Genomic DNA, 27,189 nt, shown 5'->3' on the forward strand with positions numbered 1-27,189 from the left:
CAAACCCAAAGCCTTTCTAGGTATAGGTTTGGTCTTTGGAGAAGTGTGAAGGCCCCCACTGTGACCAACATTCATGTCATTCTGTCATCCTCCAGGGACCTGGGACCTGATGCAGAAATCCAGCTTTGAACTTTGTCTTGATTATATTCTCCATAGGAATAACAAAGTGTCCAACAAAAAGTGGAAGAGCAAGGATAAAGAAATGTAAGAAATGTAATTATGTCCTGAGGGCCTCAGGTTTTCATTTAACGATCTGCATCCTGAGTTAATGCGGCTGATTTGATTTGTTGAAGACAGAAGTATACATCAAAGCAACTCTATCCTGATTTGGAGAGAGATGGTCAGTGTATGTGTGTGTGATGCTGTATGAAAAGTTGGTCTCACATCTCGAGATGACAACGAACATTCAAGAAGATTGATGCAACAACACAATCAATGTAGATTTGATACATGGCTCCATCCCATGATCCTAGTGCACTGCAGCAGCTCATCCTTACATATCAGTGTCTCACATATGAGCCCTGGTTTGTCTTTCATGAAGAGACAGGAGTGATGAAAACAACCTGGCTGACCCTTTTCTCCATCCTAAAGTTCCCTAAGTCTCCTCTTGAAGATTACACAGAATGAAATGGGGCTGTTGAGCATAAACAAATTAGTGTCCGGCTTTTCATGTCCTTGTGTTTATAGCATTTTATTTGAGTTGGAAGTAAAAGTATTCACATGGTGTTCTGGACACTATAGCAGCAGTTATGGTTGTGTTTGAAGTGATGGCTTCAGCACAAGTCAATGTTTGAAACAAGCATGCCACCCCCAAATGGTCCACAAGATCATCGGTACAAAGATATCAGCTTTGTTCTCCCATAGAACACCCCGTCTTATTTTTATGACATTGTGGATTATGTAGCTACAGTCAGATCTCATACTGTATACGTTGTATTATTTTGCTTTTGCATGCCAAAAATATGACAGACTGAAATAATGAGAAGAGAGAGTGCAAACTATGATTGTGTATGCAATGATATTTGATATCACTAAAAACGTTCATTAAAACATCTGTGGTGGGTCCAGGAGAAGGCATGCCCCCAGCTGGCACAGTTGAAGTTGATAAACAAAGCATGTGGACCACCAGTCTGATAACTTGTGTCTCATAAGAGAAAAAAAAACACCTAAACAAAGTTCTAGTGAGGAGATAAAATAAGATTTGCAGACCACACAAAGGAGATTCCCTGGTTACGCTGTCAAAGACCTGCTGGGGAAGACAGATAGTGAGATGTGCTGTGGTCTCCAAATGTGATGGAGCCAAAATATCCACATATTTTCCCAGTCACCCTATATTTCTGCTCCTGCAGACCAGCCAGCAGGCTATGAGTATGGGCTCCACTCTTCCCAAGCCCTGTGTCTGCCCCTCAGACCACCACTTCCTACCACAGCACCGCCAACCACCCTCTTTCTCCACACACACACACAGACACGCTGATGAGCAGCTCCTCTGGCCAGAGCACTCACGTAAAAGTCCAGGACAAAAGTGGTTGTCATAATCACAAAAATCATGGCTCAGACACAGGTGCTAAAGGTAAATCATAGTTCTAAAGAAGGATCAAAAAATGGCCCTTGCTAACACATTTCCCATTAAATTGCCAAATACCCCTTAAGGTCTCAAAACCAAATTTCATGTGAGTAAGTGCATTGTGTCGTTTTGCTTAAAGTTTACCATTTTTGTCAATTCATTACAATCCATAAAACATATATCTTGTGTCTTGAAGCTAATTATAAGAACATTGACACAAAAAGGCCAAACTATTATACTCAGGCAACTTAATAGCTTTGTTTTTTTAATCTATACTCTTTGAGAGGGAAAATAGCTCAATTTGGCCTGTGAGGAAACCAGACTGATTTCCCTCTTGGCTTGAAACACAGCCTCCACAACAAAACAAATTTGCATCAATGATTATTTTCCAAAAGGGGGAGGAAAATTCTTACAGGAACTTTCCGTGGGTATAAACTGTACAATTATTTACAAACAGTCACCACATAGGTAACTTTAGCCTTCTGATGAGTAAGCATCATGAGCTTACTCCAGAGCTTACACTGGGAGTCACTGCACTTGGCCTAATAGAAGCAGCGGGCCTTGCAGAATATGATAGCATATATACAACTTCATCTTGTTTCTACTGTAGTAGTTTACATTGGGTGTGTTAACATTTTTGTACATGTGCTGATACATTATTAGCAACTTATAAAATATCTTTAAAGCTTAAGAGTACACAAGCTGAAAAAAGCCTTCTCACTTAATTTCTGTGGATTATTCCTAATGTCCTTATTCACATGCTCAAAGAAAAAATGGGTCTCCTAGAGTATTAGAATCTGTATTTATATGCTTAAAAATGTTGAAGTACAAAGAAGAGTGTTGAGAAACAGGGAGCTTTTTGTATCATAGTCAATGGAACCTGGTTCCAGTGTGGCTTCATGCTGTAGGTGTGGTTTGTGTGTGTGCTCAGGTGTTGATGCAGAGCAGCTGGGAACAGTCACTCCTTTACCTCTATTTAAGATGCACAATAACAGAAATAACAGTAGCCTGCATCAGATCTGCATTTGCTGAAACTACAACCCAAACTAGGAGCCTCTTGTGCATGTGTTCTCATATAAGAATGATGTGTGATGAAATTAGACTATATGGTTTGGCCCTGCTATGACGGAGGAAAAACCTGAAAACATAAGCCAAAAGTGTAAGAAGGGGAAGTCAATAGGACGACTGCAATTAGGCTGGTCAACAGCATCTTTCAATGTCACAAAGGATTCAAATGTGAACATTTACATTTTCTACAAATGGGAATAGAGTCAGGGCCTAGTATCAATGACAGCTTGATAACATCAAATAGTGAAACAGAGAAACAATATAATTGAACGCTGAAGTTAGTATTAAAAGGTTCCCATAAGTAATGCATTTAAAGTCTTTGCTACTCTGGCAGGTATTCACTTAATTTGGCTTAAAATACAACTCATAAACCCAGTCCTTTTTATTTTGTTTTCTTTCTCTGTTGGCTTTCCTCGCCCATAACTGAATGTTGTGTGCGAAAGTTCTTTTACAAACAAAAGTCGTCCAATTAGCAATTTCTTTTAAAATCCCAACCTGGAAGCAATGGTAAAAATCACTTCCAAAACTTACACTGTTAAGGAAGTTGTATGAATGAGACATTTTGTTGGAGCGTATGCAAAAAACGTACATGACCACCATCATTGTTTCTCAAGCTCCCTCACAAGAACCTGTAGTGTTACTACATATGCTACTCACAACTCTATAACTGAGTGGTGATACTCATATAACTATTTATAGATAAACTTTAAATAAACAGGCCAGTTCCAGTAATCAAAACAAATGAATAAGTACTCATTTACATTTAATTAGAGTTAATTACACATTAGTTAAAGAATAAAAACGAATATAGTGCATAGTGCAAACTGACATTCATAATACATAGTGGAATAGTAACAGCAGATATGACCGAGTCCACTGTAACTACAAATTAACAACAGTCCAGGAAACATAATACATAGCAGGAGAAGACAAAGTGAGGCTCTCCTGGCACAATGTTAATACAACTTAAAACTCCACAACCCCTCATCAAATAACAGTCCAACAGTTTATTTCCAATATCCTGCTAAAGGGAGCTTTGCAAAAGCTATTACAAAGCATTTTGCATGACCAATATCTTTGAAAGGCCATAGATGAAATAGGCCCATAGTATTCTAACCTTCCCATACAGACAGAGGGGAAGTGATTTTAGCCTGCAGACCACAGTGCATGTTAGCAGTGCCTTTCACAACAAAGAAAATTTATGATTTTTCAACTTCCATGTTTTTCAATGGGAACGGTGTTGTAGGTGGTCAGTTGTCAAAACCAATGGTAAATTAACCTTGACCACCCACCACCCAGAGTTGACGGACAAAAAGCCACCATGAGAACAGGGTGCTGATACAGACTGACTTGGGGAAAATCCCCAACCAACGTTATTGTTAGTATTATCTTATGCACTCAAATTTAACATTTCCTGTCTGTATAAGGAAACGCTTTCTCTCCAGTACATTGAATTCGTTTTTTGGGTAAGCTTTGACCTGGTCTGATGTAAAACTATGAAACGTAACTGATTTTCATCTCTGGTTTTCTATAGCCCAACCACATTAACAGAGCATCAATGGCCATGGAGTAAAACATGTATCAGTGGCAGTTTTCTTGTGCCAGTAGTAAGAGAGACAGGACTGCTCCACCCCACTCTAGTAGACAAAAGCCTCATTCACAAAAGCAATGATGGGTCATTGGTTAATATTATTTAAATAACTCATACGCAAGGAGCATATTCAGAGTATCACACTTCAATGTTTTTTTTCTAATGTCCAAATCTCCATAGGGAATGGCTAGTCCGGATCAAGCTCAGTGGTCCTCAAACTTTTCACATCGAGTACCACCAGGTCTAAACCAGGTGTAAACATTGACTAAAGGACTTAAATGAAGAGGGGATAAAATGTAGTTTGATCATTGGAGAAGATTGATACTTTGAGATGCTGCTGAGTCAAAGCAACAGTGCAGAATGTGTGGAATCCCAGTGCCAGAAGTGAAGGTGTCTGCACATCAAAGCACAAGTACACAGGAATATGTTTCCTATTCTTACCAGTTGGAAGGAGGTTTGGCTCTGAGCCCAGGAGCTCCTCTGACTCATGTTGCAGTAATTAGAAATGTTTATCATTCCTCACTGGTGTAAGGTCAATACGTACAAAGATGAAGTCTCCTGCGGCGGTCTAATTAAGAATGTCATGGCCCGTTGGGATTCTAGAAATGTGTGATTTTTGATATATCTAACATTTGATCTCAGACTATTCTCGTTCATACTGTGCACTAATTTGTGGTTGTCATTTATATTCATCCAGGAAGTTCAAGCAGTAGCCACATCTGATATAGTGAAAAAGGTAGATCAGAGCTTTCCTACCAGAAGATACTATGACAAGGGGGAATTTGCGGTTTGGGATCCTGGCCTGGAAAGCATAACCACCTTTTGTGCCAGCAACTTGCCATTCTCTGTTCTGCACACGTCCTACACAGTATAAGCAGCAGAGTTTGAAGACAGGATGTAGCCACAACATGTGCAGAGCCAAGACCTCTGCCATAACGCCTCAAACTGAAAAGATCGGGCAACACGCAAAACAGACAAAACAATCTACTGCATGAAGATATCAGAAATCTGGAGCCTTTAGGACAACACAGCTCTGAGCTAATAGTTTTCATTCCAATGGGATTTATATTGTTTCAAACTTCCACATTCTCTCACATACACTCACTCACACAATTAGACAAACTGGAGCTGACACAGAGGCATGCCTGCACATTGTCTGCATGTTCAAGATCACACTTTTCATAACCGCAAAGTTCCCCCCTGTTTCTCTGTTTTGCACAATCCAGCATAATTTTGTTGCACTAAATAAATTGTTTCCCAGCACGAGTACCTTTAGAAAAAGAACATGTCATTCATGTAGTTAGAAAGGAAAATAAATGCAGAACGGCATTGTGCAATATAAGAAAAGTACATTCTTAATTCAACAAGTTAAGTATTACTCAAAAAGTGATTTTCTGGATATACAACAATCAAGAACTTTTACGCGAGGCATTTTGCAATCTGGCTCCAATTTCATAGACAAAAACTGCACTTTTTAACAATTTGTTTTATCAACCCTATAAACCCAGCTATTCTTTTGCTCCAGTGTGATACAATTTTTTATTCAAACATCCATTCTTGCACAATAAGCCTAATTTTCTTTGCAAACGTAGCCTCGAAGGTCCTAAAAATACAACTTAAATCAATTTCATTCCTGGAGAGTGACTAGAATGAAACCGCTTATAAGACAACAAAAATGTCTAGTATTTTTCAAACCGGATCAGAAGCACTGCAGGCTGCACATTTCGGAGCATGGTAATTTACAGCGAGTTTGTGGTGGCCAGTTCTACAGTGTATCCGATCTGCTGCGGGTTCACATGTGATGTCAGGTGTTATTTGAATGACCCGTCCTCTTCTGGGCCAACTCTGTACTCCTACTACATCTCTATTCCCAGAAAAGAAGTGGGAGTGGGTCGCGCCGTCCCTGCCTGTAGCCAAAACGCTATTTCACCACCACCAGCTTGGTTCACTGTAAAACGGGACAGAGTAGGATTTAGCGCACGAAGCATCATCCATCTTTAGCAACTCCCGGCATCTCCCCTTAAACCAGACAGAGATGGATGAGCCTTCGAACCAGCCGGGGCGCTCCCTTTCCACTCACCCCCTAACGTTGGAAAAGTCCTAAGCATCATGGAGCAAAATCTGCCTCCCCCTTTGCCTTCCAGATGCGCAATTATCTGTTTCTTCCACGTCGCTTCTTCTCGTGTTCTGCATCGCCTTTCATCTGACACCACCGCCCCATCTCTGCACCTTATTCATCATATTTGGAATTTTCATCTTCAAGGACTGTCAAGTGTACAGCTTAGAGGAGAAATTAGAAGACATTTTTGGCTTTTCCTTGTGAAGACTTGAGTAAATTGATTTGGCATAGTTTTTAAAATGGATGATTTTTTTTGTTTTGTTTTTTTCTGACCCTACCAACTATCTGCATTGGAACAACACAAAGAGAGGGCTTATTGCACTTTTGCCATGGCAGGATTTGTTTGTTTTTTTTGGTCACTGGTTGGGAATTGAGAAATATTCAATCAACCAACCACAAACCCAAAAGTTGGTGGATAAATTGCAATAAGTGGGTCCTTGGACAAGACACTGAAAAACACTGATAAAATTAAGAAGCACTTTTGGAAAAGTGTTGTAAGGCTAATACATTTTTAGAAGCCATACTATTGCCTTGATAATAGCCATTCTTCCTTCACATTATCATTACAGACAATTAATCTTCATCACAAGCTCGTCTCATGCCAATACTTGGTTTGGTTAGGGCTAATATCTCTTTAAAAAAAATAAAAAATAAAAAATCTAAATGAATACATACAAATAGTATAGGATTAAAGTTGAAAGGACCAGTAGCAGGAGCTCCAATGTGAGAAGTGATGTTCTTAAAACACAGGGCAGTATCTGAACCAACAGGCTATTTGTCTTCTCTTTACAGGGACATTTTTTCAAAGTGCAGCCAAATCAGGGAAAACATTCATCACAATACATGACTGGTCACTGGTGCGGGGAGGCTGTTTTCTGGCTTTGGAAGTAAGATTTGTGAGCGGGTGGAATAACAAACCGCAGTTAAATTTAGATGTTTTTAAATGTTACAATAACCACCAATTTCCAGGTGTCCCTAAAGGCTATATAAAGTGTTGCCATATTCATTGTAGGTCTTCCTCATACTGACTACAGATGGCACTATTGGCTCTGTCTTTGGCACACACAGCTATTTTGCTTTTCCTTACGTTCAGTAGTCACTATACTGTAAGTATGTACAGACAAATTTTACTCTCCAAATTTTTTTTGTCTGATAGTCCATGATTTTTTAACTTTCAAAAAAAAAAAAAAAGTTAGAACTACAAGCAGTGGTAGTATAGACATTTGCCTCACAACCAACCAACCAATGTAACATTTAATAAAATATATATATTATTTGAGAGTAAAATAATTATTTTTATTTGCTAGTATATAACTGACCTCATATTAGGTTCACTCGAAAAATGACTCTACATTTGCTTTCGCAAACTTTTGTCACCCTTACAAACTTTCAAGGCACTCACTTAGCCCTAGACCTTGACAACAAAAAAAACTTGTCAGTTTAAGTGACTCTGGATTTCATTTGTTCCACCAGATTGTAGGGAAAATCAAATGCAGACATATTCAAAGAGTACAGCCAGACACCATTAAAATATTGCTCAAACAGCTTTCCACACTAACAACTTTGAAATGGGTGACCCATGTCCATTTAAGAGCTGTCCAAAAAAGGCCATAAACTCAGCACTGAAGCTTAATAAATAAATGTTAATGGATGTAACAGTTTTTCACGGGTGAAAGGGGATTTCAAAGAATTATTTGGATCAATGCAAGATCACAAAGCGGTGGTACCTTTGAGTTCTCACATTTGTTTTCACTCATGAGATGTCACTTACTGGCCAAACCTTACAAAAAGGTAGAATGAGGTGTTCCTTTGGTTACTGCAAGTTGACTTGCTGTCAGCAATAATTGAGAGGCAAGACTGTAATGAAAAGAGCACATTTTTGTAACAATTTTACCACCAATTTCACAATGATAGATGTGATTTGTCAAAAAGCAGACAGTCTTGACAGTTGTTAAGAAATTTTATTTTCAGTTTATCCATCAGTCATACCCTGTAAAGGCAATTAAATAAGACATTAATAAAACAGTTAATGGGGTAGCATTTACAGGTAAAGTTGATCGCTACAGTGTTAATAAATAGCAATTTGCCTTGTCCATTCTATTCTCTTTATTCTATCCATGACACTGATGTTACAAAAGTACGATGATTGCTAAAGACTGCAAGTTCAAAATTGCACACCAGATGAATGAGGACACCTCTGCACTTTGTCTTTTTACTGAGTAATTTTCCTTTTAAAAACTGTAGTAGGAGACAGTTCGGATAGCATCGTGAGGCTAAAGTGTAGCTCCTGATGACAAAGAAGAACATGCAGAGGAGAAAGGACATGAGAGACAGAGACCAAGGGGGACATCTAGGACATGGTGATCTGCATGGACTCCAGCATCTCCTCCACAGCCTTCACTGAGCATTTGTTTTCCTTTGCCCCACGTCCGGCAAGCTGCGAGAGGCAACGCAAAGAGACAAAACGTCACACAGGATATTAGGTCATTAGTTTAGTATTAGATAAGCCAATTAAATACATCTCTGCCCTAGTTTAGACTTTGTGAAGCTGGAAGGAATCACTATTGGATAAAATTGGTCAAGTAACATAAATAAAACTTCTAATTTGAGAGTTGTTTCGTAAGTGCCATTTTAGTCCTTTATATGTAATGGGTGCTTCCAGACATGACATGATTTGCCCAATTCCATTTCCACAGCATCTAGTCCAAGAGTACATAACACACCTAATTTTAGCTCATTTTCAACAGGAAGTGAACCCCTCATCATATAATTGTGTATTGTCCGTGTAGGAGTCCAAACACACACATTCTGCCTGATTACACCTCAAGACAGACAGGGATTTCTCTCTGAAAGATTGAAGATAAATGATTTCTGTTGGGTTGGGAAGAAATGCAGGCTCTAAAAGGGTGAGTTAACCTTTGAAAGGAATCCGTCAACTTGGGCTGCTACTAATGATTATTAATCTAATCAATTCATCTGGCAGTTGTTCTTTTGGTTAATGGATTAGTTGTTTAGATTTTGAACATGAGATTATTTGGCCCATTTAAAGAAAAAAGTGAACCTGATAAGAGTACTTTTCTGTATGAACTGCGGCATTTTCTGGACATGGTACGTTTTAGAGTTGTGTATAAACCGGACTTGATTAGTCAATACGGTGACGATTAATCAATGACCTTGTTTCAGTCCCACAATCAATAAATGATTCAGTAATCGAAATAAATACAATTTTATATGCTCGGGAAGGGAATTATAATTCATTAATATATTACAGCAAAGCAAAATATGCAAATGTGCTAAGGCTTATTTGCATTGACATTGAAAAAAAAAACTTCCACAAACAGAAACCAACTCAAGCCTATACTGTTCCATGGTTTGAATTTTTTCCTTTCCTTTGAGCCAACACAGCGCGGTTGGCCAAGGTGTAGAATTGGCTACGTAATTTCAGAGAGTGACTCATTCTTTTAGATTTAGGGTGTGTGCAGTGTGGTAGCTATAATGATCAGTGCATTTCATAGCCTTCTGCCTAATGCGCCATTACCCCGGGCCCGGTAGTCAATTATCCCCTCAGCCTGAGGTGAGACCACCACATTAACTGTGCCCTGGTCTACAACAGAACAGCAGAGGCAGCCCCACGTCTATTTTGAGTGTCTGATAATAGAGTGGTGACGAAAGTGAGTCTGTGGCCCATGACAGTGGAACTAATCACAGAATCTGTTTAGAAAAGATGGTGAGGCCAGGAGGGCAGCTGCGTACAGAGTCTGCAGCTCCGTTCTACACACCTCTGGCACTCCAGCGTGTTCACTGCAACCACCAACAGGTAATTATATCTGAAAATGGCACAGTCAGTTATGACCTCTTGCTGACGTCTGCTCAGCTTACACTCACCTTTTTCACACACAAAAGTATGACAATCACCAGGTACGACTTTTAATAAAAGTGGACGACTGACACAAGAAAAGGCTGTTGAGGGACCATCAATCAGCCAGCGCAAGTCAAGAGCAGCCTGGAGCTGTCTCACAACGCACCATTCCCCCAGAGATCTGAGAAGTCATTTAACAAGGTAGGAATAAGAGGCAGCCACACACCTTGTCATTTAACACGTCTCACACAGTAACCAGAAAACAAATCACATGTGTGCAAGTCCACATCAAGAAGGCTGCATCACCAGGCAACTTAAACACAACAAGGAGAAGTGCAGAGGTGTGACCAGGTGACTTCATGGTCCTTGAGAGGCAGAGGTGTCTCGTTAAAGTCACCAGAGAGGGAAACCCACACAAAAATAACATTTAAGCTGTCTGTAGGGCTCTGACGGTGGCCCAGGACTATTAATATAAATTCACAGAAAGAAGCCTCATGCTACTATTAAGGAGTATATATATTGTCATCTTATACAGCTAAATTATACATCTTTTATGCAGTTTTGAAAGCCTTTGTTTTCTCAATTTGACATAATCTTATTGGGTAAATGTACAGTGAGTGCTGCATCTCCAGAGAAAAATGTACTCTGCATAAGCCATGGATATATCTACCTCATGTGAAAAATAACCTGAAGTGGTTTCTGACTCTGAAAGTAAAATGGCAATGGTCTCCTGATGCTGCAGTTTGCCCCTAATTTTGGATTTTCACACTTGACATTTTGAAGCTAGCAACATCACTAAACTGACATGTGTGATATGTATCGGAGTTTGGTGGTCTTTATGGGCTCGGCAGGGAGCTCCTCGCTCAGCAGTCAGAGCACAAAACCACTTATTATATGTTTAAGAGCTGATGCCCAAATAAGCACAACACATGGGCTGTGTGGCAAAAATATTTCCTATGCATAAGCTTTACACTTATATTGCCATGACAACAGGATAAACCCTGACCCAATTTGAGGGACGTGTAATTCCAAACTGTTTCTGTACATATGTAAGCACTATTATTAATATTGTTTGAAAAGGTTACAGTTTGTGCAAAACTAGCTTACAGTGCTTATTTTATCCAACATTTGTAATTTTAGGTTGAGTCTAGCTTGTAAGTCTAATCAAACATGATTTAATTTTATATAAACTCTCGGCCAGTGTCAAAAAGTCAAATTTTCCCCCAAAAATGAATGGAATTTTTTTGTTACCCAATGAATTAGGCACATGACATGTGACTCACCTTATAGGCCCTATTTATTTGCGCTGCTGCCCAAGCAGCATACTTCATGTTGTCCTTCTTCACCTTTGCGCTAACTTTCGGACTGGCAGCGATGTGACTTGCAGACTGGGGAAGGAGAAAAATAATTAACACAAAGGAGGGTTTGGAGGATAGAGTGGAGTGGGTTTTCTGTATCAAAACTTGGCTAAATCGCCTGAAAAGACTAATTTCCATGTACCACTGCATCATTGTGGCCCCTAATAAAAAAAAGACTTTGGGTTGATGACACAGTGGTGCATACTTATGGGCAGGAAAAAGTGAGCACTATAGAGCGTCATTTGCAAATTGTCACACAACAGGCTTAATTTATCCAACATCACAGATTTCCAGTGATGAAAGATCCAACTAGGATTCAAATAATTCAGCAGAAAAACCAAAGGGCAAAGAGGCGAGTGCTACTTAAATCACGGCCTCTGCTCCACTGTGAACCACAAATCCCATGTTCTTGCCATCTTCTCCACACAGCAACCCCAGTGGATCTACCCTTACTGCACTTCAAAGACGCACTACTAGTGCGCTGAAATCTTAACTACACACCAATCAACCCCAGCTTGCCATTTCAAAATAATTCTCTGGGTTCTGTATTTTTGCATGCATTCTTTTCCAAACCTCAATAGCAATGATGTCACCCAAAACAGGCTATCCCCAAATAAAGGCATTTACTATTATGGAGGGGATTCCCCACGGAAGTGTTGTGACTAACTAACCACCAAACCAACTGTGGTCAGTGCAAATGAGTTGGTGCAAAACAGTGAAAGTTTCCTGTTCGTTGGCTGAACCACTCACACCTGTCATGACGTGGGCCACCAAGATTAGTTGACAATCTGCAAAACACGCCATTAGACAGATCTGTGACTGATAAAGAATAAACTCCCACCTGAAGTATTCGCTAAAGAACCGAGTGTCAGTGGACAACATGTCAGGAAACAGCACGGGGCCTGGTCTGTGTCCACATTGACTTGAAAGTTAACAGAGGCAAACGTCTATGTTTGGCCCAAGCCCACTCTGTCACCGCCTGCTGCCCATAAGCGACTACAAAAGTAGTGCTATGTGCTACACTGAGGTGTTTGGACTACCTGAAGAATCCCAGGACAGCTCAGAGAAAAACACTGGGGCTCTCTGTCTTAGTCATGCTTCTATACTATGCACCGGTTCGTTTGTGTTCTTATGTCAGTTCTCACTTACATATGATGCATTGGTGCTAGCAGACAACATCCTGTTCAAACAAATATGTAGATTAAAGAACGTCAAAGGCCACAATTAAACTGGCACTTGCTCGGTTGGATGAATTGCTGATGACAAAATGCTTGCAGCAGTTGTACTTCACTGTGCCCTGCCCTTTTAGTTTAGAGTTGCTTTATTTATTTAAGAACAGTGCACATAAAAAGGTCTCACCAAAAGGGTATTATTACGAAAATAAAGTGGTCCAGAGGGGGAGACTTTCCAATGCTGGAGTTCACCGCCTGAGTCAGCAGCGTGTTGACCTGTCTGAGAGCCCCTTCTCCATACTCCCCCAAAACACACCACATACACACATGCTCAACCTTGACAAACCACAGGGTTACAAAAATGGTTTGACCATTTTGCTCCTTTTCTCATACAAAGTAATACTTACCATGTAAAGACCAAAGAGTGCCCTCATGTTTCGGTTGTTAAGTCGCAGCGCCTGGGCAAAATACTTTCTGCTAAGTTCCAGGTTTTCTAGGCCCCCTTGAGTATATTTCACCTGTGTCAGGGGAAATAATTATGAAAAGCTAACAATTTCATTCTCTGAGGTTATAAAAAAATATTTTATTTTGGTTCCTTGATTTCTGATGAATGCTTATGTACAAACCTACCTCAGCATACTGTTCACAGTACAGGTGATTGTGAGGATTGGTCATCATGAGCTCTTCAAGGCAAAATGCAGCTTTTCCATAGCTGTGAAGATCACAAAACTAAAGTTTTAGGAGCTAAGTTTACTAACTGTGAAGGATAAGATCAAACATAAAATGTTTTTAGACAACTAATTCTTACATGACCTATGACCCATGACTCTTTATTTTAGGTAGAAGACATAAAGAGGCATGTGAAGATCAATCCCGTCTTTCCGGTTGTTTTTTCAGACTTTAATGTGTAGTTAACTACCTTCCTGAGGTCAGCGCTGCAGTCAGACCTGGCACTCACAGCCTAAACTCAGATGAGATCACTTCTCAGCAGCAGACTGCTGAGCTGTTGACCTCACACTAATCCGCTGCCACTCCACTTCTAATACAGTTTCCCTTTCCTCCAAACAGATCAGGCTACGCAGAGAAACAGTGAAGAAATTCAAAATGTGTAGACCTAAAAATAGATTAAATTAAACAACTGAGGCCACTTTCTATGAGCACCTTGTTCAGAATCATTCGTTTCTAGTGAGGTGTTTGCCATTTCTTTTGGTCCCACCTTATCATTAAAAAGCCTAAAAACCCAGATGTTAAAACAAATCAACCCTGAAATAGAACAAATGGAATTGCTTTTGTGCATCGGCTGAAAAAAATTTAAGCACATGCTGTTTTACTGACACATTCAATTAAGCCTTTGACAATGACAAATATTAAAGTGTGATATATTGCTAATAAAAATGATAACAGATAATATTGAAACCAATCCCTAAAGCAGAATTATCCCCCCAAAAACTATTCTAAATGTGCAAGATTGTTAACAAAACAAATAAATAGCAGAATGCAAAACTTAGGTAATGAGTTTGTATTCTATGTCATAGAAGTTAATAATTCAACCTTCTACATCTCAAATTTTGTCATAACAATATTTGCCAAAAATATTGTTTCATCTATCATTTATTGAACAATATATCGATATTAGTAGTGATAGTAATATAGTAAATTATTATGACAGGTCTACATTCAACTGTGGCTGACATCTATTGGTACTCATTTAAAATTTACCTAAAAAAAAAAAAAAATATATATATATATATATATATGAAAGATTAACAGCATTGGAGAGAAATTAAGGTGGGACAGAGAGAAAGAAATAAACAGGGGGGAAGGGTCTGAGGAGTGGGAGATCAGAGAGGTTGGAAGGTTGAGGCTGCTTACAATTACCACTTCCTCCAAATAAAGACTTTCAGATGTGCTGGTGCAGTGGCCCAGGCTTGCACAGAGCCGGCTACATCAGCCCTGCTTGTATCAGAGCCAGGACTTTACTTCTATTTCTCTCGACTCTTATTGGATTCAAGGCACCCTCATGTGTGATTCTATTGGTTTCTTTTTCTATAAATACTGGACGCCTATGCCATTATTAAATAAAACAAAACATCATTGTTGTTTATCTAGTAACTCTCGCTGATGTTGAAAGTCAATAGTACACTCTAGCTGAGATCTCAAGTCAGGGGTACGAGAATGGGGATTATTTTAGGTGTCAACTTTGAGCAAATTAATTATATCTTTAATTTGTTAAAACTGGTGCCTGCTGCCCTCCTCACAATGTGAACACCTGTTTATTTTTAGCTCACAGGGTGTTGCACAGTGAGGGAGGAAAGTTTATTTCTTTTCCTTGCTTGTCCATCAGCCTGTGTTTTCTCAAGCCGGAGGAAAGAAAAGTGCCACCACCTTCTCTTGGGAATTTCACAGTAAGTGCTCTCTCTCAACGGAGCCTCCATCCATGTGGAAAAGACAGCTGATAATGTTGGGCTATCCGGAAGAGGAGGAGGGGAAACATGGACTTAGTATCCCAAAATAAAGAAAACAAAGAAAAGAAATTGACACGCCTGTAGATAAGGAGCTGTGGGAGTGAATGGTGTGATATTGGAAGTGCTAGGATAAGCTGTGAGATAATCCGCTCACCCCTGGAGTTCCTCTGGCTACTACAGCAATAAAACCACCCAAACAAAAGCATGCAATATCCAATAAGCAGCCACCACACATTCCTACTACAGCTCTGCACATCCCAGGGCAACTCGGCAACTTGGAGGCCAGTCCCCCCACACACGCTGCATAATGTCAACAGCACAGTGCAGCTGCTAACAACGCTTCAGTAACTTCTAAGCTCCAGACAATTTAGGAAGGATAAAAGGTGACACAAACCTATTTCTATACAATGCTGTCAGACAATTCGCCTTGGCAACTGAGGTAACAGTTGGAGGCCAAGAGGCTTAAGACAACAATCCTATAAAATAACTCTTGTGTGTCAAACACGCACAAAGCTCCATTCAGACCACTCACTGAGTTTGGCATCTAACCTCTATCACTATTGCCATCCAAGAAATCAAGCCATCAAAGTGATGATGTGAACCCTACAGAGCTGACCTACCCAAGAAATGCAACTAAAGAGCTAATAACACCCCAAATAAGAATAATATGAATAAATAACAATAATAATGTGTTTACTCATGTTCATTGATGTAGAGTTCTGACAATTCATGCCATGCTTCCTGGTCTCCAACAAATCTGCAATAAAAAAAAAATATATATTATATATACATATATATATATATTTAGTCTGGTGCTGTGCAATTATCATTTCACTTTAGTCATTTTAAAATAACACCTTTGCCAAATTTGGCTGTACATGCAATCATGGGAATGTAAGATTATTACAGCTCAACACTCACTGTTCCAGATACTCATTGAGTTCCCTGATGGCTTCAGTTGATTTCCCCTGAGCTTTTAAAATGGAGATCTTGCGTTTCCTTGCAGCCTAAAACAAACAAAAAAGTGTTGCATAGTTGTAGTCATTCACAAAGAAATACAAGTACTAAAAACCTTAGTTGCAAACAATTAATACACAATAGCCGATTTGAGTTTATGTCTGAAAAGCAGTCAAAAAAAGAGGTTGAAGATTGCTGTCTGAGATAAAGTGGTGAGTCATCGCTAACCATACAGGGAAAATGGCACAGTCCACAACCCCAAATGCCTGTCTTTCTGCTGGCAAGGCACGCATCTGAGGCTGAGGCAGTCAGACTTACATCAGCTGGAAATGGCTTTCTGCTCTGTTTGATGTTGAAGTGACCTTATGGAGGATTAGATTCTCATCAGTCTGAATTAGAACATATTTCTGCTGCTGCTCGGACTTTTCCAAAAGCCTCACCCACCTCACACCCACCTCCTCCTTATGGTAGTTAAGTGAAAATCTTCACAGGAGGCTTAGCTCCCATTAGAAGTTCACTGCCACGGCCCATTTTATTTATGGACTGGCACTTGATGGAGTGAGGCTTCCTCTCTTCCTCGCATAACCAAAGACACTGCGGCTGTGCATGACTCATGTCTACAGGGCAGTAAATCTGCTCCTCCTCTAATGCTGCCATCACAAGAAATCTATGTATCCATCATGTTAAAGAGGGACCTACAGCACTTGCCCAGGCCAATTTTGAAGGAGAGCGGTACTTTAAAAAAAAAAAAAACTGTGCAAACAGACTGTTAAAAAAATCTATTATTGTAAAAACATGTCACAACTACCACTCCTGAGCCTCCGGACCTGTTTGTCAGATAAGAAACCACTATGGGCCCAAAAAACATATGGAAGTTGGTAGCTCAGAGAATCACACAGCACTTTATTAAACAAGAAGCAAGTCCAAACCACCCCACTGCCTCCTTTGGTAACTAATGATGCCGAAAACCTGGCACTGGCTCAGAGGCTGCTGTTGTCATGATTCTTTTTTAATTAGTGCTTAGAGCAGACGTTAGCTGCAACAACTAGATTATTTACATCATCTCTGGCTGCATGCTACCACCTACCACAACTTTTTATCATTACAAGGACCACAAAGAGGCTGGCATACTTACAGTGTAATAAGCCATTACTAAGAGACTGTGGTAAATCAAGCCAATAGAAGATTGGATTAATAAATTGGGAATATTACAGTGACATAAATTAATGAAATTTGTGTTCTTCTACATGTACTATAATCCTAAAAAAAAACAAAAAAAAACTCAGGCCATGCCCGGCACAGTCAAAACATATACAGAATAGAAAAAGCAGAAAAATGCGCTTACACAGGCAGACAAGAATTTTGCCAGATCATTGCTGTAGGTACTGAATGATGGGAGCCAAGCAAATGCTAAGGGTTTGAAACATTTTCTGGGCACAGTTATGAAAAAACAAACAAACAAAAAAAACAAAAAAACACTTGAACCTTGAACAATTTTTGTTGATTCAACCATTTTGGTTAATGGGTACCACATCTGTTCCATAGCCTATAATTGCAATAGCACAGTTTCCAATATATGCTTCACATGCTGGGATGCCTTGAAAGTCTTCGTTGTGGTCACCAATTTTCCGCCAGGACTACACTGATTCTTAAAAAGTGCACTGAAGAACATGAAGGGAAGAAGGGTTTTGCTCAGCTCTCCAACTTGCATCACTTGCACTTTGGCCACAAGTGTGTGTGTGGGGTGTGTGTGTGTGTATGTATAATTATATATATATATATTTATTTTTTATTTTTTTTTATTTATTAATACTTTATCTATAGGCACAAGTCAGCAGACTTGACACTTTCCTCAAAACTTGTGATTGATAAAATATTAAAAGATATACAAAAGCATACTCAAATTTCTTCCATCAAAGTCAGCACTCCAATGACAGGACATATATGTCCATGTCATTCCCATGTATAGACATTAGGTTATTATAATAAATAATAGCCTAATGTCTATACATGGAAAAAAGAAGTTGGAAAAGGATCCCAATCCACTTAGGTCTACTCCACTGTCGCTGTTGGAAATCAACCGATATGGGTGTTTTCCTGGCCGATACCAATATTTAGGAATCAGGAGCATCCAATGGAGTTAAGCCAATAACATATGCAGTTATTTTAAGACATATGTATATATATAAAATGTATATAATTTCCCTGAATACTTTATGGATCCCAGGAAGCAACAACTTGATGGAAATTAATGGTGATCCAAATCACGAATAAAGAATATAGGACATGAAATTACAATAAACTCTTCTGTTTTCTGTCTACATTGTAATACTCTACATGATGCATCTACATCAAGTCAAATCTGTAGCAATGATTTTAAGACACCCACAGCCCTGTTTGTCTAGAAGAAAGCAGTGTAGTCACATTTTGTGCAATGCCCTTGTTGGAGTCTTCAAATAAAGCTATGCTAGAGTTGGAACTGATATAAACCAACCAATATACACTCGCAGCTCAGTGCTACTCAGCTTTATTCAATGTGCATCTACCAATCTTTTAGGCATTTCTGCTCTAGGCCACCATCTTGGAGCAAGGACTTTAGAACCATCAGCTACCTAGTTTGAACCATAGCAAAACTACACATGAGGTCAACAGACTTCTGGCTACTATAGTTTGATTTGCAACATGGATTTCTGTTCATTCTGATCAGAGGAGTGTAGCTCACGCCTCCTCTGTAGTAAAAACACAGAAAGCCTCCTCTCTCTGACCACAAAGCGAACAACAGAGTATGAAGTTGCCCAATACGTTTTCCGATGTGCTGCAGTCTAAATGGTTTGCCTTTCTGTGTGTGCATGTGTGTGCATGTGTGTGTGCGTGCGTGTGCGTGCGTGCATATGTGTGTAGAGATTATACTATTGTGCGTAAAAGTAAAGCTGTTTAAATATTGACTAAAATGAATCATGCCGAGCAACGGAAAATTGTATGTTAAGAATTTAAGTGTGTTGGAACTGGATAGCTACATTGCTGAAAAAAAAACTAATGATTTTATAAGCCTGGATAGGTGAAATAAGGTCTTAAATCTCACTTCATGGAATACTCACAAATGTTGGCCTTGAAAACAGAACTTAGTAAGCATAACGCACTCCAACAATGAAGTGCATAACACACTTGCCCCCATTTTACTTTTTCTTCGGTGGATCGCCATTAAATACAATTTAAGAAGACCCGCATAGAAGCACGTGGAGGCGAGGTGTGTAGGGTTTGGCAGAGGAAAAACTGCATTAGAGCTAGCCAATAGTAAATCACTACCTTCAAAGTCTTGACTTTAAATGTATCATTAATATGTCTGACTGCCAATGACCCACACTCATTGCCCCAGAGTGAGAACACACCGGACGTGAGAGGCTTATCAGTAATGTGGCTCAGGCCAGAGGGAAGTGTAACATTGCCAAAAGCAGCTAATCTATAGAGCAGGGCTGTAGTCAATTATGTAGTTGTTCTGTCAATTAATGAGTCAATGGTGTCTTAGTCGACAAAATCTTGTATTAGTCTATATTTAATACCTCTCCAAATATCAAACCAGAAACTAAACATAGACATTGTACATTTCATTTCTTACCGTATTGGTGGGATCCTCTTGGAGGATGGCATCATAGTGCTTGTTGGCTTCATCATACCTTAAATTAAGAAAATAATTCAATTTCATCATTTGGTCATACACTTGGACTAATCAGCAGTGAACTACAGTATTACAGTATACAGTTTAGAGTATAGAGTATACTACATCATTTATGCTAGATAGTTACACAGTTTGAATCTGATATAGCTTGAAAAAGGAGCCATACAATCAATAAAACAAAGCATAGCATTTTGGACATTTTTCATTTTACTGCCAGTCACTTTGATGCACCTTAAACAAAATTAAATTGATGGATTTAGTTTATAGAGAAAATTTCTAAGCTGCAAATATTACATCATAAGGTAAAGAAATCTGGGAATGGATGATGTGCTTTATACTCATCATTCCAAATAAAATATTAAAGAATTATTTGAATCATTGCATTCATCATAGTAATGATGCTGAACAAACTTCAACTATGTGATTAAAAAGCAGTCTATTACAGCTTGCATCAAACAGAAGCAAATGTTTCTCATTAGCATTGAGCAGCACTTCCAGAGCTGCTGCTAACCTCACATTCACTTTATTACTCAGCCACACTTTGGGAGATTTCAGACGGCACCAGGCAACCCCTCATGAGCCACTTGATTCACATTACTTATTTAGGAACCAAGTGAGTGTGCCATTTGAAGCCCACTCATTCAAGTGTCTGTGGCCAATTACATGCTGGTGTCCCATTTGTTTATTCTGACAGAGCTCAAGCAATCAGTTGATCAAATAAACTCTGACATAACTGATAAAAACATAAAATATTCATAATTCATCTTCCTTAAGGCAAGTTATAGACCATTCAAGGTACAAAACAGGGCCACTATGAAGATTGTGGTGACATACCAAAATCAGTGCTAAACAGGAAAACACACAAGAAATGCCAGGGTAAAAACAGTAGCAGAGGCGGAAACAACCATGCAACACAAACCAAAGAAGACTGAGGGACCCCCAGAATAACACTGGTTCAGACCACTTCCTTCCCGGGAATCCCAAGCTCAGGCTGCCGGGCCACAGGACTTTTTGTTGCTAAACCTTTTCTCTACCCATTGCCCTCTTCCTTCTGAGGGATCCAACATAAACACAGCCAACGTTTTACTTGCGCTGTGCGTGAACACACCCAGACCATTAACCCATTTAGCATTTCCTAGTTTTGTAGGTCTAAGCTTTCCAAAATGTCCCTATAACTCCTTCTGAATTGAGCTTTTAGCACCCAATGCTTACCTTTCCAAAGCCTCCAGTCTCATGCCTGTTAATCGCTTCACTCTGTGGCTATCAGGAAACTGCTTTTTCAGTTCCTGGAGACAGTTCTACAAAGCAAAAAGAGTCACCAATTAACTACCTACAATTAACTAATGACAAGTAAATTTAATTATAATTTTACTTTGAATTGTAGAAAACAAAAATTATCAATGGAAATTGAAAAAAAAAAATTACAAGGAATAAATACTTTCATTGATTAACTGAAGCTAAAAAAACTCAAACACATCAGAGTACCAGCTGAACATTGTCCCTATTCCTATTTAATTACACATTTAGTATTTATTAACATTCTATATATGTAAGGAACACAAACAGCCTAGAGTAACCCTCACAAAAATATATATTTACATTTAAAAAGTGAATTTTAGATTTCGAATTACTAAATATAGAGGGAGTGATGAGTGGTGGTAAGACAATCTTACCAAAGCCAAGTCATCCCGACTGCAGTCCAATGCAGCAATCATCACCTGTTCATAAATAATCCAAACTGGGCAGACAACGCAGAAGACATATTAATAACAATATTTAAATGAAAGTCAATACATACATTAAATTAAACGCATCATGTTTATCTACCATAAAAATCTATAGACCTCAGGAACAAATGTAGAAAAAGTGAAACAACCTGATAAGATGCTGGATCACCACTGGAAAATACATTTATCGCATAGTGTCTTTTGATACTTCTGAATATTAATATTATTCAGTATTGCATATTATCATTCTACTAAAACTATTTAAAATACACTCTTCTTAATATTAGAGGTTATTTGTGTAAATGTTATATTGTAATGCACTATACAATTTCAGAGATTAGATTAAGAGAGAACAGTAAAATCATGGAATAACAGAATTTTCTTTTTACTAAAAAGAGAGGTCTACAGCCAATCTTTTGTCAGTAAAAAAACACATGCTTTGGAACAGAGAATATCAGGCATCTATCATATTATAAGGTGTTCATTTTTGGTGATAAACATAATGAACAGGATGTCACCACCTGGATTTAACTAAGCAAATAGGGATGAGCCTCCTCCATTTGGTCAGGTCTAGGTTCAGCAACAGTATGTGCTCAAAGAATGAGGTCAGCTGACTACCTGAATATACTGAATGGCCAGGTTATTCCATCAATGATTTTTTTCTTCCCTGATGGCACGGGCATATTCAAAGATGACAATGCCAGGATCCATCGTGCTCAAATTGTGAAAGAGTGGTTCAGGGAGCATGAGACATCATTTTCACACATGTATTGGCCACCACAGAGTCCAGACCTCAACCCCATTGAGAATCTTTGGGATGTTCTAGAGAAGGCTTTGCGCAGCGGTCAGACTCTGCAATCATCAGTGCAAGATCTTGGTGAAAAATTAATGCAACACTGGATGGAAATAAATCTTGTGACATTTCCGAAGCTTATTGAAACAACGCCACATGGAATGCATACCGTAATCAAAGCTAAAGGCAGTCCAACAAGTATGTGACCCTTTTTTTTGGTGGCATATTTTTTTGGCCAGGCAGTGTACCATCTTGTTCATTATACATTATACATTCTAAATGCCGGAATGAAAGCAGAAGTGTGGTGGAACAATGGGAACATATGTCATTTCAACAGACAAGTTGGGACGAGCCACAGAATATCATAAAATGTGAAAATGAAGGTGGTTTTGGCAAATGAAAACATGTAAATCACATCAGAGCATAGTTAGAAAACAATAATCAATTTATTTTTTATAATGTGTTTATTTAATAGGGGATTATTACACACACCCAACTTCTGATGAAGGCAAAAAGCTTGAGGTAAAGTTTTAGGTTTTACTGAACAAATATTTTCAGACCTGTTAATCCTTCACTCACTGTAACCACTGATTTATTATATTCCCACAACAAAAATGTCTTTTTTTTTTTATTTGGCTTGGCTTATAAAATACTATTGTCCCCAGGTAAACTAAGTAACATTTATAGCCCCTGAAATTCAAAATTGTAACTTAATTTGTGTGGGAAATTTAAAAAAAAACAGACATTAATTTGCATGTATATCTGAAATCAATTAATATTGATAAGATTATACTATATTATAAAGTGTTGGTCTGCTGTTACTTCACTTTACAATTTGCTTTCAACAGAAATTACTTGACAAAAATGACTCAAATGTACTTACCATCATCTCCTAATTTGGATGCATGTTCAGAGATCAGTTCTTCTCCGACATCCACAATTTGTTCACTATTCCTGCTGTTATCTTCTCTCCACTTTCTCAACTTGTCTCTCATGTCTGTGGTTATGGAATGAATTCATATTTAGTTATATCACATCAGTAAAATAAAAATGGTATCCTGATTTTTGCCTGTCTAATGTTGTATTGAATGTTACAGCTAAAATTAAAAATCTTGGGCATATCATCACTGCGGACTTGGCAGATGATGATGATATTTATAGACAATGCAGGATGTTGTATGCACAAGCTAATACTCTTCTGTTCAAGTTCGGTTCATGCTCTGATGATGTAAAGTTAATGTTATTTAAATCATATTGCACACCACTATACGCTGCCCACCTCTGGACTCAGTACAAAAAAGCCAGTCTACAGAGGCTGCAGGTGGCTTATAATGACGCGTTGCGGGTGCTCTTGAGGAAGCCACGATGGACCAGTGCGACTGAAATGTTTGTCACTGCACGAGTGAATACATTGCAAGCTGTACTGAGAACTTTAATGTGCAGGTTTATCTGCAGACTGAACAAGTCAGAAAATGAAATTATATTGTCACTCACAAGCATAAGATGCAGTGCAATTCACTACCAATCCAGAATGTGGAGACATTGGTATGGTTGTCTTTTTAAAACATAGATGTTTATTGTTTTGTGTTGTTACTGCCTGTCTGTTTTTTGAATGGACCACGAGTCCGAAATAAAGATGAATTGAATTGTTAACCTATATAGCCTGCATGCGGCTGAATAAGAATGTAGAAATCGGATCGTGCCATCACTAAATCCACGGTCTCCTTCCAATGATGGAAAATAGGCTTATCAATCATGCATGTCTTTTGATTGTTTAAGAAAGGATACTGTCCTTTTACTGTATATATCGATGTCCGATTTAGCAGGGTGAGCTAGCTTCAAAGCTAACAGATGTGTAATCGACTATTCGTACACTGCTCGTAAACATAACAGTATTGACGAGCAGTGCTGATATATCCGAAATCTTTCCCACATGGCTAATCCGGATCGCCCATTGACAATAATGTTTTATTGCGTAACGTAATTTAAATGAATCTGTAGTCTTACCTTCCCAGCCAACATCGTACAATTCTGAAACCGACGCCATCTTTTCCCCGTTGACAACAGACGACGTGCTTACGTCATCATGTCATTGCCAGAGGTGGGCGTGGCATTAAGAAAAATAAATAAATGTAAAATAAATAAGTACATAAATAAATAAAACAATGATGACTTAGCTAGCACAACACAAACCATATATGATTATCTCTCAATTACAGATAATTAATAGATTGACCAGTGAATAAATAATGACGACCATAGGGCAACAGTGCTTGGCTTATGTTCAGCAGCTATAAGAATCTAGTTGTGCCTTTTCAATATCCATCCATAGGGAGTGTTTTTGAGGTTTGAAGTAGGCCTGTCATGGGAACACAATAGTGGAGAACAATGTCATGTCATATTCTATAGCTTAAACAATACTAGCGGGTATCACTTTGTTCTGACGGTTTGCACTCTACATTTTAAGTTGCCTGTAGATTAATTTATTGAACAGTCTTTGGGGTCTAGAATGCCATATCTAGGCCCATCAAGTTTTGCTTGTCAGTGTATATTTGCTATGCAATCTTTGGGGAACTAATCAAAGCTGGCATAATCAACTGACTGCAACTGAGATAGGTAAAGTTGAAATGCATTAATGTTTCAAAATGGTTCTGTTACAAATATGTCTTTTTTTGAGGGTTTCTTATGAGCCATAAAATAAAGACAGAATGCACTAAGTCACAATGATTTGACTCTCTTGGGGCACTACTTTGAAACCTAATTTGGTCATCTATTGTCCAACAAAGACATTTCACCGGCAGCCTTTAGAACATCAAGTATGATGGATGTAGTGTTGCATCCCTGAGCTCAACCATAGCCTCAACCCATTAAGAAGCCCTGAGTGGGAAATTATGGCATCACAAAGCACCATGCTGGTAATACACATTCAAACCATCTGATATTGGACCTTTCAAGGCCAAAATGTAAAAGAATGAGTATTGTTACCTTTTTACATTATGTTAATGACGATTGGATTTTAGATACCTCCTGATTTTTATTTTTTTTTAAGACAACAAACATAAGTATGTTTTTTACTTTCTTTTTTTTTTGTTTTGTTAATAATAATAATAAAAATAAAAGAGTTGTAGGAGAAGTTTCGCTGCTGATCCAAGCAGCTTCTTCAGTTCTGGTCACATTGCTGGTGGACACTGCCTTATATCTGAAAGGAGGAGCTAACTACACTGAAACTAACATTTATTTTATTTTCTTTCTTTTTTTTTCTTTTACTATGGATAATACCTGGACAACTGAGGGATTACACTGAAAAATTAACACAAAAAAGTATGGTTTGGATTTTCCAGTGCCCTTTCTCAACTTCTAAGACCTATAGTTTTCTTTTAATCATGCCAGTGGTCATGTAGGAACCACTGGCACCACCATGCCTCTACTTGGGACACACAATAGCAATTATTAGAGAAACTGTTCTAGTGAAATATAGTAGTGAAATATCATCTACCGTAAAGTCAAACCCTGTAACTAAACTGCTAAATCTGGGGTTATCACATTTCATTTCTCATTTCATTTGCATCTTACCGCATGCAGATTTGGAGATAGCACCATTTTCTTGTCTAATGTCTTGTTTCCATAATATAATTGTAGACCATAGGCCAAGTCATGCACAACCAGGGGAAAGTGGGTGGTAGAAAGGATTGTTTGGAGAACTAGGGAAGTACAGCAATGATTGACCTTATTTTAAAATATTGCTGATATGCAAGAACAAATTATCTACTCAAGGGGCACAGTTGCACTTCTTGCTTAGTAATAATTGCTTTCTGAATTACAGAGTTTGTCGATACCTGCATCCTATAACCAGAGAGCATGATAATGCATAGGTCAGCAGTGGGCTGGAGCAAGAGAGTGGGCTGCTGATGTATAGCCCTACATGCTACCAGGTGAATGTTTGACTACAAATATTAATAACCATAACATTAAATAAAATTAAAAAAGGAACTTCACATGACAGACTAGTGCAGGGAAGATATAATGGCAGAACACAGAACAACCTTTGCACATGGAATAACAATTTACTTTCAGTGGGCTTACATGTGCCCATATATGCTCATTTATTTATGCAGTCATTGCATCAATGAATTATACTTGGTGAACTAAGTCCATGGCACCATAAGGGCTGATAGATAAAATTGCACTGTAGAATAGTCATAAATGTTGACATGCACATTCTCAAAGTCCATATAAATTCAGCTGTGCTGAAATTAATTAAAAATCTCATCCGGGCAGATGTCCTCTATCAGTTTTACCGAAATGGACACTCCATTCACAATTGCAGATGTATTATTACAATTATATTTTATCCAAGCACTTAGAGATAATTAGGTATTTTCCAACCAACCCATGACATATTTCCATGCATCTTCATCTTGCAATTTATGGGTTTGTGCAAGATAATGATCTCAATTTTAATGTAGAAATGGCAGGGCATTGGTCAAGTGTTGTAGTATTACAGTACTATAATTCAGAGTTTGCCTGTTTGTTCTAAAGATTTATATTTCACTTTATTTCACTTTATTAACCTTACTTTTAGGGTATCTGAAAAATTTACATTAAAATCCCATAAGAATGTTTACAGGTGTTTCTTTTTTTTTCAGTAAACCTGAGTAAATGTAGAACTTTAAAACCTTGACAAACACACAATTCTCCTTCATATGTTTCCTCACAACCTGCTGTTCATAATATTGCTGGAATGAACAATTGAATAAAGTAAACTAAAATCTTTATGCAGTTTGGCCTTTGAAGCCTTTCCATACTAAAGACCTAATTTCTTGTCAGTCTGGATTTA

The 27,189-nt window shown here is 38.5% G+C and overlaps 1 protein-coding gene across 1 annotated transcript; it reads right to left on the reverse strand.

Moving 5' to 3' along the window:
• Positions 1-8,286: 8,286 nt before the first annotated feature.
• emc2 (ER membrane protein complex subunit 2) lies at positions 8,287-24,411 on the reverse strand. The gene is made up of 11 exons (XM_033981147.2): positions 24,360-24,411; positions 23,236-23,349; positions 21,506-21,570; positions 21,045-21,130; positions 19,773-19,830; positions 16,121-16,206; positions 15,897-15,956; positions 13,365-13,446; positions 13,142-13,252; positions 11,488-11,592; positions 8,287-8,782 (listed from the first exon to the last, which is right to left on the reverse strand). The coding sequence occupies exons 1-11, from the start codon at positions 24,397-24,399 to the stop codon at positions 8,696-8,698; spliced, it is 894 nt and encodes a 297-aa protein (XP_033837038.1). The 5' UTR covers positions 24,400-24,411; the 3' UTR covers positions 8,287-8,695.
• Positions 24,412-27,189: the final 2,778 nt, after the last annotated feature.

The sequence above is a fragment of the Periophthalmus magnuspinnatus genome, chromosome 16 (assembly GCF_009829125.3).
Source record: "Periophthalmus magnuspinnatus isolate fPerMag1 chromosome 16, fPerMag1.2.pri, whole genome shotgun sequence".
In the NCBI taxonomy this organism is placed as follows: Eukaryota; Metazoa; Chordata; class Actinopteri; order Gobiiformes; family Gobiidae; genus Periophthalmus; species Periophthalmus magnuspinnatus.